Source organism: Athene cunicularia (assembly GCF_003259725.1).
Source record: "Athene cunicularia isolate RWA chromosome 7 unlocalized genomic scaffold, athCun1 chr7_part1, whole genome shotgun sequence".
Lineage (NCBI taxonomy): Eukaryota > Metazoa > Chordata > Aves > Strigiformes > Strigidae > Athene > Athene cunicularia.
This window is the reverse complement of record NW_020799107.1, coordinates 17,011,436-17,029,027: the sequence shown is the minus strand read 5'-3', so window position 1 is coordinate 17,029,027 and position 17,592 is coordinate 17,011,436. Positions and strand designations below refer to the sequence as shown.

Here is a 17,592-nt window from a genome sequence, read left to right as displayed (position 1 = left end):
CTAATGGAATCAGTTCTTCTGGTGAAGAAGGTTAACCATGCTCTTCTATACTATTCCCCGTCTTCCTATATAGGAAGATTTTAAAGCTTTTAATTTTGAGTGAACAAGGAGGCAAAATCATTTTACACAGAAAATTAATTTTGTAAGCAGATTTCTATTTTCAGCACCATCTGGTCTCTTATATGACCTACTGCTTTAAACTAAGGGAAATTAAATATTTCTTAGGACTGCACTGCTAGAGAAATTCTGAAATGTGAAATAATCTGCCTGCATGTAAATTGTTTTATTCCATGCTCATACAACATTTAGCCAGTTTTCCCAAAGCAAATCATGAACATATTCCAACTTAAGTCCAACTTTGGGGTTTTTTTTAAATTAAAAGTAAAATCACATTCAGCAAAACTTGTCTTTCAGTAAAGCATGAAATCTAAAGTAATTTTTTAGGAAGGTAACTTGAAAACTTGAACAACTTCACAGGTGAAGCAGACAGAAGTGAAAATTATAGTGCAGCGTCATGCAATAATTTGTGCCTGTGAAACTTGACGTACGTTACAACATTACAGAAAAATGAACATCTATACTGATTATGATTAATGAAACCTCATTTAAGTTGAATGCTTTCATTACATACAAGAAAATTTATTTCCTTACTTTTTTTTAATAACACAATAAAAAGACATACAGGAAAGAACAAAAGGGACATCACCATAGTGCTGAAAATCAAAGTCTGATGCAAATCAAAGCAGGAACTAAGCAAGAAAATAAACTTTTACTATTAACTAGACCGTATATCTAATCAAGCCTAGTAAGGAAAACCTTATTTATTTAAATATTTGTGCTTCTCCAGGGACCAAAGTCCTATCACTAAAGACATGAGAGGTATCTGTCTTCATTTGCCCTTCCCCCATCACTCCCTCTGAAAGATAATTAATCCCATTCATGGTGCCATTGCCATAGAAGTACTGACATTTTGCATTGGAAGAGAGCTTTGCAGCAAAGGGAAAAGGGAGGAGCAAGGAACAGAAAAGGGGTCTCAGTGGGTCCTAGCAGGATTTGCACTGCTTCTGTGCAACAAAGAGTAGCAGGCAGGTGGGATAACCAACAGGTAACAGTTCTTCTCTTAGCCAAAAAAAAAAAAAAATTACATTATTTCTGAAGTAAGGTATCTTGTGACAATGAAAATTCTAACAAAAATATCATCAGCAGTATGGTAGTAATATTTTTCATACTGGAAGTTAAAAAGGCAACAAACTAAGTCCAAGCTACCCCTCTCGCCCAAACCCTTATAATAACAGCACAATAGAATTGGCTTTACAAGAAGAGTGCATGCTAGTCTGGACCATCTGCAAACCTCACCTAGATACTTCTTTAGAAATTAAAATAAAAGCATAGGTAAGGCTTTTGTTTCTTAGATCAGCTAGAAAAAAACCTGTATTCTGAACATACAAAAGGAAAAAGTATTGGCTTCTCTCTGAAACACTTCAGCTACCCTGAAAATGCACCGAGAATGTATTTAGTTAATCTTCCAGGCAAGTCACATGAACTTAAAGATTTGTAAAACACTCTCCATAACACTGAGTTTGGTAACGATATCTGAACCAATTGACATTAACTTGTTTGACTGCAACACAAAGACTGATTTGCTAGTATTCTTCAATTAAGTTCTCACACATTTAGCATCTACTAGCCTTTCCTCTGATTTTGGTAAATATGTATCTACCGGATTAAGCAACCAGAAGAAAAGAAGGATCTGCAGGGAAATAAGCACTTTCAAATTAAACATCCATCTTAGGCACTGAATTTCATTTTTTTAAAAGTTTAAAAATTACTGAAGCACAGAATAGAAAAATAGAGAAATATATTTCCTCTCAGAAGCCAGAAAATATTTGTTTTGCATTTATTTATTTTTTTTTAACCACATAAATAATCTCCAGGTGCAATTTCCATAGATCCTAAACTCTGGCTCACTTCTGGTTCCATGAACCCAAGCAGAATACTTACTAATTTCAGAGCTGCCAAAGCATACTTTGCAAAATCCTACTGAAAAATCATTTTATTGTTAAACAAAAAAAAAAAGTTAGCACAAAAATGATGAATCATTGAATTGTAAATAATCCTTCAGGAGATCTACATTATATCATGCCTCTCAAACCACTAAAGAGTTCTGACTTCCAAAAGCAATCCTTGGACTGGTATCAAAATTGGCTAGTTGATTGAACTATGCACACATGAGAGCAAAATTAGGACAAAAAGGATTTTGTGAAAATCAGCATTAGAGAAAACATTTTTCACATCCATTTAACACAAACTTGTCACAAGAGCATAATTGCAAACAAAAATGTAATTTACCTATAACTACATCATGGCCATCAACCAGGCCTGCAGAGAACAGCTCCTGAGAAACGCCATCTGCTGTGTCTGTCCAAAAGGTGAAATGAATAAGTATGAGAGCCCACAAAAACAACAAAAAGTATCAGTCATCCAATGCAATTTAACAAAAAATATATTTTAATTCCGAAACACCCATGGAGGCAGGCTTGAATTCAAAAATATCTTTAATTAGGAGGAAAAAAAGATAATTATCTTATCAGCCTCTGCATAGCAAATTGCATAAAGTGATGATTTGATTCATTGCAAACCCCCTACAGACCTTTCCTGGCCACTAGCATTTCTCCTTGATTATCTAACTACATACCACTACCCAATTTACAAGTTCAGTGTCTTCATAACCATGACAAACTGGTTTATTGTGGTTTTCAGTGTTTTCTTTATCCCCTCCATTGTCTAGACAAAGACATGCTATATGGGCTTTCTTGTTTGTTACCAGCGGGGCAAAGGAGTTATATGAACAGTCAATACTTTGAGCTTTAGGCTTAAAATAGCTTTTAAGTACTGTGGCCCAGGAAATTCAGAGCTCTGGACCAATTTTCCATCAGTTGCTGTACCTGAGTGGGTTCATTGCTACTTGGCTCTGCATAAAGGCTTTAGAAGGCTTAGAGGAAGTAGGAGGAAAACAGCAGGAACAAGCCTAAATTCCAGCTAACTCTCAACAGTAATATGGCCTCAAAACCAAATATCTGCATGGAGCGCATGCTTTGAGGCAGTTACACTAAGCTGCACTGTTTCCTCAAGAAACACACACAGGTGAAAACAATACAGCTGAGCTAGTTGCAATTTCTGGAGAGCTCTGTAGATGGGAATCATAGCCATCTTCTGGCTGCCTCAGTGACCAACTACTACGAACAGTCCCGGTATGGCATATTTTCTATTTTTTGACCAAGTAAAAATTCTCAAATGGCTTATGTAACTGCTTAGAGAGTATTTAAGCAATTCTTTTGACAAGTGACTAAACCAGGATGCTCTGTGCCCAATTAAGTAAGAGATCTCTTTCATTATTACCCATTGCCAAAATCAATGAGAAATGCAGGTAAGACAACAGACAGTATAACCATAAACAGTACTACTGCACATGAAAGATACTATGATTTACAGGAAAAGAGACACTCCCAATCTGGAATCATTTTTAGGTGGAAGCTCTTTGAAGGCTATTCTAAATATAGTGAATAATGACACCTGAGAAATATGAAATGTGTTCATAGTTCAAAGGGTTGCTATTTAACAAGGATGATACGTTCTTACTCAACATATCAGCCTCCTGTGCATTTTATCCCATTTCCTCAAACAGAATTAACTTTACAAGTTCTTACAACTCTTAGCACTGGACAGCCAATACAGTTCTACAAGCGTGCAGTAGAGTTTAAAGTTTCAATGCCAGAATTTCTTTCCAGTAATGATAACAAAGCTAGAAGTGTAACTCAGCTTTCAGTTGAAGACAGCCTTTGAAAAATGGTGTGCATTTCCTACTTGTTAACACAACTTCTTTTATTACAAAGGGGAAAGAAACAAATATTACCACCATCACCACAAACACTTTTATGGCTAGTATATTCTGTTTCCTATAATGTTTTCCAAATGTGAAAATGGAAATTAGAAAGCTGTAAATATTGCTATGCAAGATCTTATATACCACATACATCACTTCAGTAAGACATAGAATTGATAAAGCATACTGTGCATCAAGACTTCTAACATACACTATATATTATGGAACCTTGTCACTATAATTTACAAACATCTGCTATTCTTGTTCAAGTGAAGTTCAATATAAAGTTCTGCATAGTAGGAAACATTCCAGAGAAGTAGTTTGTGTTAACTATAAGCAGTAATCAATTTCTGAAATATTTTTTGAGCAATAAGTGAATAATTCAATTGAAGGAGCCTTACCTCTGCCTGGAGTAAACTCAAACCGTATGTCATTAAGTTCTTTCCTGGAGTTCCTGAAAAACATTCAGTGTATACATTAAAATGTAATGAAGAACTGAACTATGCAGTTCCTACACCCAAAGAATACCTCTGGCACTAACAACTGCATTTTGTTTTCCTCAACTTGAAAAACACTGCTCTCCCAAAGCACTGAGGCTTGAAGAGACTCCACTGCATTTTCATGGAAGTATTTTGGGGAAAACCGACAGAAATATATGCTTAAGCTGAAAAATGCCTTTTGTAACCTAAAGGATAAAATAAGGTCCTCTGAAAAATATTTTCCTTTTCATCTTCAAAAGACACTCTGCCATACTGACTACTAGTTCAACATAGTCTGAATCATATGTATTATCACTTCTCCTCCAAGAGTAACAAGATTTTCACTTAGACTTAAAGCTCCTTATCTGAGATCACATGTACACAGAGATGTTCATTTAAAAGACAAAGTATCTAGCAAACATTACGTGCTGAAAAGCAATGTTTGATGCACTGTGTTTATAAAGCTGTTTTGAAATGCCTAACTACTTTCACTGACCATCATTGTCTCAGCAGCAAGGTTGTATATACACAAAAAATAAGCAGCAGAGTGTGAAAGTCAGAGGTTTTCTGCCTTCCTGTTTCCCATAAGGAATGCTTTACCTAGTTCAGTGTACAACACAGTCATAAGGGACTTAATACCTATGTTAAAGAATTCCTTTACAGTCCCATACTGTGCATCAAACCTCTTCCTTGCACATTTCCAGCTTCAGTCTTAGTTACTAATTTCTACCATCATAAAACATTAACCCCTTCGCAAAACAGACATCCATCTCATTTTTGGAAATGGCAAGCCAACTGAGCACAGGGATGAACTTAATTGCTGTAGCACACTCCTTTTCCAATGAATAGCTCAATCCACTTGAAAACCCAATAGCAACAGAACGTGTTTTGTAGTCCACTATTCTCCTCCTCAGCAAGGAAACTGTATGCAAGCTCATATTTCGGCGTACCAGGACATGAAGTCTTGCTGTGGGAAAACTAAATCCAACACGCAGGCATACTCAGCTGACTTACAGCTATTATCAACTGCTAAACACTTATAAAAATATTACAGAGTCAAAACACAACAACGTGCAGGAACTCAAAAACCAAAATGATTGGCAACACACACAAAAGCAAGATAGCAAACCCTGAAAAATACACATGCCACATGCAGTGCTTAAAATGAAAAGCACTCATTTACTGAATATACTGAATGCTTCAAAGCTCAAGGAGTTTGAGATTCCCAAAATTCTATTTTAAATAAAGAAATATGGGAGTTTAATTCTATTTTAAATAAAGAAATATGGGAGTTTAAGATCACTAATACAAAGCTGCAGATAATGTAGCTAGCCAGGTACAGATTTATGAGGCTTATTTACTACTTTTGTAGAAATCTGCTGCCATTATATGGAATATTGAACTATTTTTATTCAACAGAGAATTAGTATGAATAGCAGTTCTTTCCTTTTTTCCCCCTTCCCAGAAAAACCTGGATGTCTTTCTGCTTAAAAAAGAAAAACAACCCCAACATATGACCCATCTCTGAGTTCACTTTCGACAATCTGCTTCACTTTGCTGAAATTTATTGTATCTAATAAGCTTGTTAAAGCTGACGCTTTCCAAAAATGGGAAGTTGCACAGAAATTTAGCGTTCTTCTTAAATAAGTTATGTTTTGACAGAATGTGGCATGCATCTCAGACTTAGATACTCATTTCCTGCACACACTTTTGAAGCAGCAAATTAAGGGAATAAAAACTTTTGCAGAGGTAAACCAGAAAGTCTTGCTTCGCATTAGCAGCTATACTGAATTGCTCCAGCCTGCCTATCTTTTTCCACAAACACTAAAATCAGCTCAGAAATAATTCTGTAGATCTTGCACTCTTACAGTTATCTAGTAATAAAGTAACTTCAGGCTCTCGGATTATGTCTTTCCACAGACCTACCATAAGAAGAACATCTACCATATAAAATGGCAGTAAGTAATTATAAACTTTCATTAAAATTACAGGCTAACAGACTGATACAGCCATGTGAAAGACCAGCTGCCCCTGAAACAGACTCTTTTCTCAAGCAGGATATAAATGGGGTGTAATTTACTTTGCCTCCAAATTGCAGAACGTCCCAAATAGAAAGTTAATGAGTCAAATCAATTTAAGTGAAGGTGAAAATTCAAGGAAGGTTGATATGGACTCAGCCATCCAACTTTGCTATCTGGAACTGTTACACTCTGAACTGTTTTGAACTTAGGATGCTGCTGCTTTCTCTTTAATGGTACGCTACTCTTCAGGAAAGCAAAAGAAAGGAAGTTTGGCAAGATTAATTTGCTAGAAGCCTTTAAGTGCTTTTGCTTATGGTTCCATTACCTTCCAGACATCTACTGATTTCCATAAATTATTTATGCCATTATATATTCCATCAAATAGAAGATGCACTCAAGTTCTGCCCTAAAAGCTACTTGTGCTCTTCTCCAGTCTTCAGACACTTCTCTGGTTCTAGTTAGTGTCACTGTTACTGCAAATAGTTTGTCAGTTCCCTTGATACACTTTAGTGACATCTGTTTGGATTTGTTGATTTATTTGTAGGCAGTTTCCAGAGTTTCATTTATTCCACTGAAATTCCTTTTTACTTACATTCATTACACTCTTATCATGCAGCAGCACACACAGACTTTATTTCTGCTAAATAGAAATAGGATTTGAAAAAAGGCACTTAGTATCTTTGTGATTAATAATTTTATCTTCTTCATCCTTTCTTAATGGTCCCTAGTTCCTCTAATGCATTTGTAAAAAGTTATTTCTATTTTACAATGCAAACTCAGACCTTTTTGCCATCTCTTATAAAGCCTCTTATTTGCTTCTTGCTCTGTGCCATTACAGACTAATACACCTTGATTATCATGGATAAAAACATCCCATCTCTTTCAAAAAGCAGTAAATTTTAAATACTTTTGTAGACCAATGCAGTTTATTAATTTCCTGCAGGCTGTCTTTCATTATGCAGTCACCTCCAACAGGAGGAATTCCTCAGGACTGCTTTGAACAAGGGTGACACCAAAGCATGTTACGCTAAGATGCTTTCACAGACATCTTTCTTGCAAAGTAGTTTCAGAATTTAAAACTTTACACTTTTTGAAAGCATATTTTGCAAACTATTTGCAGAACAATGCAGATATTTACAAAAATCAGGATTAGAGAATAAACACATTATGCAGCTGTTCAGATTGACATGGTTCTACTGAAGAAATCCTGAAACATGAAAGAGATTTTGAGCATTCCCATTTAAAGACAAAGCCTTCCAAATAATTACCTAATGATAGCGTAATTCCTGCTAGAGTCAATTAGCTATGTTCCACATGCTTGGCAAAAGATCTACATTGTTGAATTAAAATAGGTAATCATGTTTGTGTAATGATGCAACTGTAAATTGGAGACATTAAATGTCATTTCTTTTGTCCTTAAATGCAGAATGTCTATCGCGTAAGTGAGATTCAAGAAAATTAGATGTCTTGGAATTAAATTTAAGGTCTAAATCATGTTAGGATAGCCTTATTATGTATCAAGCAGCAGAATTTAATTCTTTTTCACTAGTGCTTTTTTTGTTTTTCACAAATTTATGTACCACCTCTTATGCAGCGTTACCTAAAACATCAGCTTCTATTTCCCACAAGCTTCAGCATCTTCCATATAGCCCTTAGGAAGAGTGTATTCCTGGATGAGATGCACCTTACCATAGCTAAGTAACTGTATATTCTTCCTTCCCAAAATAAGAAAAAAATTCTCAAATAAGGTAAACCAAAAGAAGAGTGTATGCAAATGTGTAAGAACACACAGATTTTGTCTCTGCAGACTTCAGCTACTCAGTAATCTTGCATGGTTTACAAACACTGATATACAGAGCCGAGTATCCAAGAACACAGATGATAACAGAACGGTAATCAACAAAGCTGACTTGTGAAACAGTACAGACTACATGTACATCACATGGAAACTGCATCATTTATGGCTTTTGATTAGTTACAGAAGAAACAAGATTCCCTGATTTTTTTCATTTTCTTCTTTCAGATGGAGTTATAAACCATAAATCACAGGCACCACCTGTTCCATTACTATGTCATGTAGACAGCAAGCACTGTCTAGACTACTCCAGGAGTGTAGACATCCATCCATGCTTCCAATTAACGTTCGCTTACTTCCACCGGCATTTCACAAATACATCCCCTTCCATGAAAATTTATTTTCTTAATCAAATGCTACTTTTTAAATCAACTGTTTAATCATCCTTTCCTATCCCTCCAATGGAAAAGCAATCAAAAAATTTTAGCTCTCATCATCTTTGTTCTTGCCCACTTGCATATACAAAAGTACATTTCTCTCCACCAATGTTACTGATCTTGGATGCTAGCTTTTCCTTAGTATAACATTTTTCTGTATTATGGTTATCCAGTCCTAACAAGGCATAGGAATATTCTCTATCATTTCTATGGACTAATGAGTGGAAGCAGCAAAAGATAGATCTCTTGTAGAGTACCAACTATTCACTATTAGCCCATTTCCTCGCTACTGAACCTATTTTAACAGACTGCTGTTATACAGATGCTAAAGCTCTGGCCTGGGGCACATTCTACCTTCTCTTTCACTTATTTTTCCATATTTCTGCATGATTAAAATTAAATATATATATTCTATATATGAAAGAAGAGATCTTTATCTATATCCATCCATCTCTATGTATCTTTTATCTATATAGATATATATAGGTGTAAGAAGGAAGATGTATTTATATGTCCTCTTTTTCCTGAGCTCCAGTTGAACATGGAGGATATCACCAGTCAGGAAGAAAGTGTAAACATTAAAAACCAAAACAAAAACAAAAACACACACACACACCCCACACATCCCCCCAAAAAAAGCCCCCACCAAACTATGAAAAACCAAATGCTATGCTTTGTTATGATCAACAAAACACAAGGTCTGCCCAAGCAAGGGACCTTGGTTTGCCCACATGGGAAGGCAGTTAAGAGGCCAGAGCAGCTGCACCATTGGCTGCCTTGTGAAAGGGACACTCCCTGCACTTTCAGGGCCTGACCAGCATGGAGGAGGGCCATGGTCCAAATAACCAAATCATAAGCAAGAAAGCACTCTCAGAAGAAAATCAGAAGAGCACTTATTTCTTCCAACCTCTTTTCAGATCATGACTAGTTGTAACTCAAAACCAGAGTTGATCTACATGTTAAAAAATCTGCATCAAGTGTGCATCAAATCTGCATCAAAATTGAGAAGTGTGTCCATGGCTCGTCTTGTGAAACCCTAACAACTCTGGCTGATGGAAGTGACAACAGCAGAACACATAATTCTTCTCCGGAACCAGAAATAAATTAGTCTTCAGCTAAAACTGTGGAAACTTTATTATGAATGGTACCACAACACATGGTGCCACATGGCACCCTTCACCAACCAGCCTTTCCCCTCCCCAAACTCCTACAAGCCCTATTCCCTCCAGACAGAATTTCCGCCACCATCAGGAACCAGTGACACTGTCCAAATCTAAGTCAGAGTGCTTTAACAAAACACACATGCTGAAAATAAGCATCACACTCATCATAGTTGTACAAAATTTAGGTCTCCACAGATGCTCCTCTCTTTCAAAAACTGAATGGCATTCAAACTACCACAAAAACAAACTACATTAGAATGGGGGGAAAAAAAAAAAAGGAAAGCATAGCTTAAGCAAGGGCAAGCAGTATGGTATTTGCAGTTGCTTGTGTAATTAAAACCACAAAAGCATTTAAATTACTTGCTCATTTAGGCTGCAGAGAAAGCAGTAGTTCACATCAAAATGGAGTAGACTAATCAGTGATAGGCAGGTTGTACATCCTAGAGCAGTATTCATCCAGGGTTCATTCTACATCTCTGGGGCAAGATCTTTGTGTGTACAATGCAAGAAATATAACTGAGAGGAAAACACAGAAGATTGGCGTTTGTAGGGTTTTTTAAAATAAATTTTGCTTACATTCTTTTCATTGCTATTCAAATGCTGGAGAGACAAGTGTTATTTGGCCACACCAAATTCAAAAGGGCACCTTCCTTCTCTCAACAACTTGGCACCCATTTCTCACTTTCACATGCTTAAGGCATAATGCACAAGTTAAACATGGTTCCCTTTGTGACCTAGCTTTTATAGTGTTAGTTTATTCCACAAATGTAATTTTCAGTCAATGCCCTGTATGGAGAAAATGGAGAAAAGCGGTCATAGTAGCAATGAAAGAGATGGAGACAGCACCACTCCATGAAAACAACTGCAAGTTTAATTTCTCAGTGGGCAATAATTTACTGGGTGGTGAGTTTTGTTGGGGTTTTTTGGTTTAGGGGTTGGGGATTTTTTAATTACAGCAGAATTTACTTTGTGGCAAGCTATAGAGCCTGATTCAACAAAAATCCTGATTAAGTGCTGCAGTATGCCTTTTTAAGTATTGTCTATTAAACAGCTGTACTTAAGATATGTAGTACCTGTTTCTAATCTCAGTTTTGATTAATTAAAACTTTGTTTCAACTGTATTTACAGATCACAGTTAATATATACAAAACAGTGAAATGCAAATTGGCACTTTACTTTCAGTATTGCAGAGAGGATGTGGGAGCAGAATCTTTGAAGGTGAATGTATCCATTGGTCCCAAATTCGAGATTTGGCCTGGCATCTACATTTTCTATCCCTTTACTTTTCTTGCCTTACAATCTTCGTATGGTTCAGCTGTGGGAATTTTTCCATTCAGCTAGGGCAGGGAAAGCAAGAACCCTCTCCTACCCCTACAAAAATAACAGCTGTGTTTCCGTGCCCCCTCCCATTGATTGTTTGGGGTTTTTTTCCATTGAAATCATGGTACCTTGCATGCAGCAGAACCAAAACAGTAATAAGAGGAAGTCTGTTTATTAAAGCAATTTTGTTAATTAAACTTTAAAGCTCCTGTAGGATCACATAAACACAACAGAAGAGAGCATTTACTATAAAGAAGCATTAGCCTCCTGAGGACTGACCACATGTTTATGTAAATCCCTTTCTCTCTAACAATTCCATGCTCAGTTGTCATTTACTAATCAATATCCAGGCTCCTCTCTTACATGCTATCATATTATCAAAAGTAGATCATGTCTGTTCAGCACTGTGGACAGAGATGGTTCTTCTCAACTTATTTTTAGTGACTTCAGTTGAATTCTAGATTAAATGGAAGGGCATTTCTGTTAGCTTCTGGTAGGAGGAAAACAGTTTGAAGTCTGCTCTGCTTCCACATTGCCACCAAGTAGAGTGAGACTAAAATTCTCTATATTACTAAAATGTAGTCCTAAAATACACAGTTCTCTGAAATCCGTTAAAACTTTATGATTTATTCAGTAGTTCTGCAAAAACTCCATGGGTTTCCAACTTATCCCCCTCAATATACATTACTGAAAGAAGGAAACATGTTTAGCGTATGATGATTCAAGATCAAGTTATGAGACTAAAAAGTTAAATATACAAAACACTGCCACTACCATTTAATCTTTACATGTTCTTAGGTAAAGAGCAGATCCCTAAAATGATGCAACATACTTGTTAATCACTATACTTCAAGCAGCAGCAATAATACTAATGGCAAAATAGCCAAATGATGCTTTCAGGACTAAGAAACAGCCAATGTCATAATGTAACACTGTCATCTGGCTGTTAAAACTGTTGGAATGAGACAGCAGTTACCTGTTAAAAGATTTACCATGTGTATGCCACCTACTGTACAGTAAAGGTAAATGTACATTACAAAAAGCAGCCATCAAGTGAATTGTTATGGTCACAATCAGATCAGCTGAGAACACTCCAGGGTAGCTGACAGCTCCTCCAGCAGGAAAGGACTTTACAACAGTTCTATCCATAGCTGAACTGTCTCAAGTTGCTTAAGACTTAAAAGAAATTAGAGTGTTTTCGATGCAGTAAAAATGGATGGGATATGATAGTAAAACTAAGAAAATGCACAAGTTGTGCAATAGAAGAAACACAAGAAAACGAGTTGATACACACAAGTACCACTAGGCAAGTCTGCAAAACTGTGTTTATCATTTTAGAAGTGAAATATGAACACTAAGTCCTTCTTCTCCATCCTCTGGTTTACAGCCCAAGTCTTCACTCCTTGACATAGAAGCGTTAGAACTAAAGCCATTTCAGATATATATATATACACCTAAATGTGCCTTTAAATAGCGTTTTCTGTCTGTCTGCCACTGCTGATGCCAGAAGCTAAATCAAAAGAATGTTATAAGCCCTTCCGTTTTTTTTTTTCCTTGTTATATTCATTCCCAGGTAAGTCAAACAGCAAACTCTGGAACAAATAATATTTTTCCTACCTCAATTCTCAGGGATGCATTTCTCTGAAGAGGCAGTGAAAAGCAGTATTTACTTGCATCATCTTTTCTGAAGCTCACACTTCCTACCTGCTCTCATGTATCAGCAGGTAGAAACAACTTAGGCAAAGAGCTATCAGTTTTGTTGCTGCAGGGAGGGCAATATTAATCATAAGTTTTTTCCCTAAAATTATTCCTGAATGACAACAAAAGTTTGGGGTTTTTTTTTAAAAAGCAGTGGTAAAGATTCAAGTTGTGAAAAGAATCAATATTTTTAACAATTACTTGAAATACAATGAAGAGCAGTACACAGTGATACTGAGAACTTGTTAATGTGATAGAATCTCAATGCTTAGTCAAAACCAGAAGTGATCTAAAACTGACAGAAAGAACTGGAGTTAAGTACAGACCACACCAATAATGTTAAAAAACAATGACCCTGAAGTATTCAGTAGGATCATTTCAATAACAAAGACAACAACTGCCATGCACATAATTTGATCACTTTGTTAAACATTACAGCACACTGTGATTATAGTTGCCTTGCTTGGATTTGCCAATAGTTTAACTTACCCCCTCCAAGTATATTTCTGAAACATGTCTGTATTTCTTGACACCAAACATCACTGATCAGCGCACAGTTTAAGGAAGTCAAACCTGTATTAGCTGCCTGACTGAAGCGATACAGCATCTGCCTGACTATAAGAGATACCAGAGCATCTAAAGATTAAACATGTGAAGGCTTACTTTGTATGCCTCTTCATGCCTGGTGCACAAGAACAGAGATCATAACCTGTTAGTCCAGTGAAAAATTCCCCAAATACAGTGCTGTAAAATGGCCACACTTCTTGAAGTAAAATTTCAGTTCTTTAAATCAGAAAGTATGAAAGGCAGGTCATTGCCAGGAGCTAGGGGTACTTCAGAGGAGAGCTCTAGAAAAGTGATTTCAATTATGAAATCAAGACAAAAGACTTGCAGCAAGTTCTACAGGAATATGTATTTTCTTTAACAGAGACATGTAAGTCCCCGGTGCACAAAAGAGGCTTTGAGGAAAGGCTCCAAGAAACCTTTTGCCTTATCCATACCAAACAATATTTTAAATAAGTTGAATCAAAAACTCCCTGGATGTGTGCACACTTTCAGTGCCATTGGCTCAGAGTTTTTCACTTCTGATGATCTGTTAGTACATTACAACCACAACCAAAAGAGACTTCTAAGTAAACCAGAAAGACATCTGAGTTGCCATAAAATTCTGACAATCACAGAATCATCTAGATTGGAACACCTGAAGATCACCTAGTCCGGCCATTAACCTAACAATGACAGTTCTCAACGACACCATATCCCTAAGTGCTATGTCAACCCGACTCTTAAACACTTCCAGGGATGGGGACTCCACCATCTCCCTGGGCAGCCCATTCCAACACCTAACAACCCGTTCGGTAAAGAAATGCTTCCTAATATTCAGTCTAAACCTTCCCCTCTGGCCCAATTTGAGGCCATTGCCTCTTGTTCTATTGATTGGTATTTGGTTAAAGAGCCTCATCCCCAGCTCTCTGCAGCCTGCTTTCAGGTAGCTGTAGAGGGCGATGAGGTCTCCCCTCAGCCTCCTCTTCTCCAGACTAAACACCCCCAGTTCGCTCAGCCGCTCCCCGGACGACCTGTGCTCCAGACCCTGCACCAGCTCCATTGCCCTTCTCTGGACATGCTCGAGTCATTCAATGTCTTTTTTGTAGTGAGGGGCCCAAAACTGAACACAGAAATCGAGGTGCAGCCTCAGCAGTGCCGAGTACAGGGGTCAGATCCCTTCCCTGTCCCTGCTGGCCACGCTATTGCTGACACAAGCCAGGATGCCATTGGCCTTCTTGGCCCCCTGGGCACACTGCTGGCTCCTGTTCAGCCAGATGTCAACCAACCCCCCCAGGTCCCTCTCTGACTGGCAGCTCTCCAGCCACTCCTCCCCAAGCCTGTAGCGCTGCTGGGGGTTGTTGTGGCCCAAGTGCAGCCCCCAGCATTTGGCCTTATGGAAACTCCTCCAGTTGGGCTCAGCCCATGGCTCCAGCCTGTCCAGGTCTCTCTGCAGAGCCTCCCTACCCTCGAGCACATCAACACTCCCACCCTGGGTGTCATCTGCAAAGTTACTGAGGGTGCCCTCGATCCCCTCGTCTAGATCATCAATAAAGATGTTAAAGAGGAGTGGCCCCAAAACCGAGCCCTGGGGGACACTACTCTGTTCACCACACCTCTTTGGGCCTAGCCATCCAATTACTTTTAACACTGAGGTCAATCAAGATTTAAATTATTTCCTTTAACATAGAGGTGGTTGAGGGTGGTGTTTGGGTTGGTTTGTTGTTTTCTGCCCCTCTTTATTTTGTAAATTATACAATAAAAAGTCAGAATGGAATAAAAAAGCTCTAATCATTTTAAAATTTCAGTATCAGCAACATCCCCAAATGTAATTGCCTGCATAATTTACAACCACAGCTGTGCAGGTTAAATGCCTAATTCCTTGTCATCTAAATATTTAGACATGCAAATCTACTTGATAACCAGAATTTAATAAGCAGAAATAATATATTGATTCCTTGGCTCAATAATTATCAATTCTACATACAAAAGTTCTTTTGATAAACAAATATACCATCTCTCTCTTGAATAAGTGATGGTATAGCAATTGCATACAGGATTACTGAAATCGTAATTAACATAAATTTTTAAATGTTTTATTTTCAGTAAAAATACAGAAAGGCATAAAAATATCCTTAAGTAGTGAACAAGAAATGCATAATTTACCATTTTTAAAGAGCAAGCTTTGAAGAAAATAATGTAGAGGTACAAACAGAAAGCAGGATTAAAATCAATAGTTTAATCAAGGATTCCTGCCTTACTGATTCCAATCATGATATAATCCTGATTAAACAAGGTTATTTAAATAAAGTCTCCATGCTGTGAAAATAAAATTTAGTTCAGTAACCATGTCCCCACATCTCCACAATTCCCAGGGCAAAGCTTTAGATGTGATAGCAAAATAAAATATAGGACAGTGCTCAATACTGTAATCACAGGTACATTTATTGCAAGTATTCTACAAATGGCTTTGTTTATGATGGTTGTTACTGGATCAATTCCCAGCCTATAGAGAAGTTCTGTTACTTTCCACTTGTAAATCCACCACACAGCTGGGAGTTTGTTTGTGGATTTTGTCATTAAATACACTGCAGAAGAGAAGCCACTCTGTATGGCAAAAATGATGAGAAATACCTGTCCTTGGTGAAGGATATATATCAGCCCCACTTAGAAAAGAGACTGGAATGATAAGATTATTTTAAGATTAAAAAAAAAAAAAACTGGAATGAAAAGAAAAAAGATAACTGAGAACTCTAGGTTACAGTACTGAGCCAATTATTAAACTCATTACACCTCTATCGAGAACACATTTTGGGGTTTGCTTGTTTATAAGGTGAGGGTTTTTTCTCCTAAAAATCTAAGCCTCAAACTTAAATATTAACAACATCAGGAGCACCTCTACTAGGTACCTCCAGCCAAGTACATTTTTTCTCTAACTTTACATGTAATGAACTTTGTAAGAAAGAGGTCAAAAAAACAGGCCTAACATGAAAGCAGGAAGATGAGCACTTAAACTTCAGCTCAGACTAGGGAGTGATAGCTTACTGTATGTCCTGGCACACAGAGGAAATCACATTTTACTTGCATCCTAACAACTCTCCTGTTGTAGTGTGGCATAGGCAACTGCCTGCTACTAGCTACTCCTTGGACTCATCATTCTGTCCAACTCCCCAGAAGAAATATTCCTCAAAGGATCAAATGACACAGTTTCAAAATGTGATAAAACAGCTATATTAACTGAAGAAATTTTTTTGTAATAAATGCAGACACACATGTATGTTTACCTGTAAGTAACACTATCGCAGTGCTCTTAGATACAATTCTGCCTTAGCATTTTCTCTAAGTGCTATTTTAAATAAGATACGCAGTAATATACAGAAACATCACACTCACCAGTGCATCAAGTAAAAATTTTCCATTTGCCCCTTTTGTTCTTCAACAGGCTTAATTCATCTAGTGCACAGGAACTGTATTAAATTAAGTCCTGGGACATTTCAAATTACCATCAGTAAATTATCTTCCTGTCATAGGAGCTAATTTAACCATCTTAGATTGCTTCAGATAATTTGCAATTCTTAACTATTAACCATTAACAAGTCTCCTAATTTAACACGAAATGTCTCTGTTATTAATCTAAATAGTCAAACTCTCTGACAGTGACCTTCCTAAATCTGTAACTTTAACAGTTTGGTGGAACTAGAAATTTCAAATCAAAGGTGATAATTCCTCCCCACCCCCTTTCCCCAGTGGTATGAACAGTCCCATCAGAGGACTAAATCATAGACAATTTCCTTAAAACTCTCTTTGCAGTGTTCCTGGCAGGATCCACTGCCAAGACACATGGTATGCACAGCGTCACAGGAGAAAATCTGGATTACAGATTTATTCCTCCTCCCTCTCAAATTCCTCTGCGAGGCTGAAGATACAGAAGCATCAGCATTTCAACATAACAACCGCTCAAAGTCTGGGTCATAGTTACATACTATGGCAACAGATCAAGCAACAACTGAGAACTATTTTCAGTTCATTGCAAAAATCAAGCAAAATCTCTTAATTTGAGTTTTAAAATACTAATGATCAAGTATTTAATACTAGAGCCTTTCAAAAGTTTTGCATGGAATTACCTAGAACACACTGCTGCTAATTTCACTTCTGGGACAACATACTCCAAGACACAACAGTGCAAAATAAATTGGAAATTGCTGTCTCCAACTAAAGAAGCAACTCTGACAGTAGAGAATATTTTTACAAGT

General features: G+C 37.2%; 1 protein-coding gene across 2 annotated transcripts in view; it reads right to left on the bottom strand.

Annotated features, from left to right (window-relative positions):
* The window catches only part of STK39 (serine/threonine kinase 39), a 101,459-nt gene that overhangs the window by 17,951 nt on the left and 65,916 nt on the right, over positions 1-17,592 (bottom strand). Inside the window, exons 14-15 of one of the 2 annotated variants that reach the window (XM_026852544.1) lie at positions 4,285-4,337; positions 2,350-2,418 (exon numbers count right to left, since the gene is read on the bottom strand). In XM_026852544.1, the coding sequence (XP_026708345.1) occupies positions 2,350-2,418; positions 4,285-4,337 (122 nt within the window). The remainder of the gene's footprint in view (positions 1-2,349; positions 2,419-4,284; positions 4,338-17,592) is intronic. The other variant, XM_026852545.1, reaches the window with a different exon arrangement.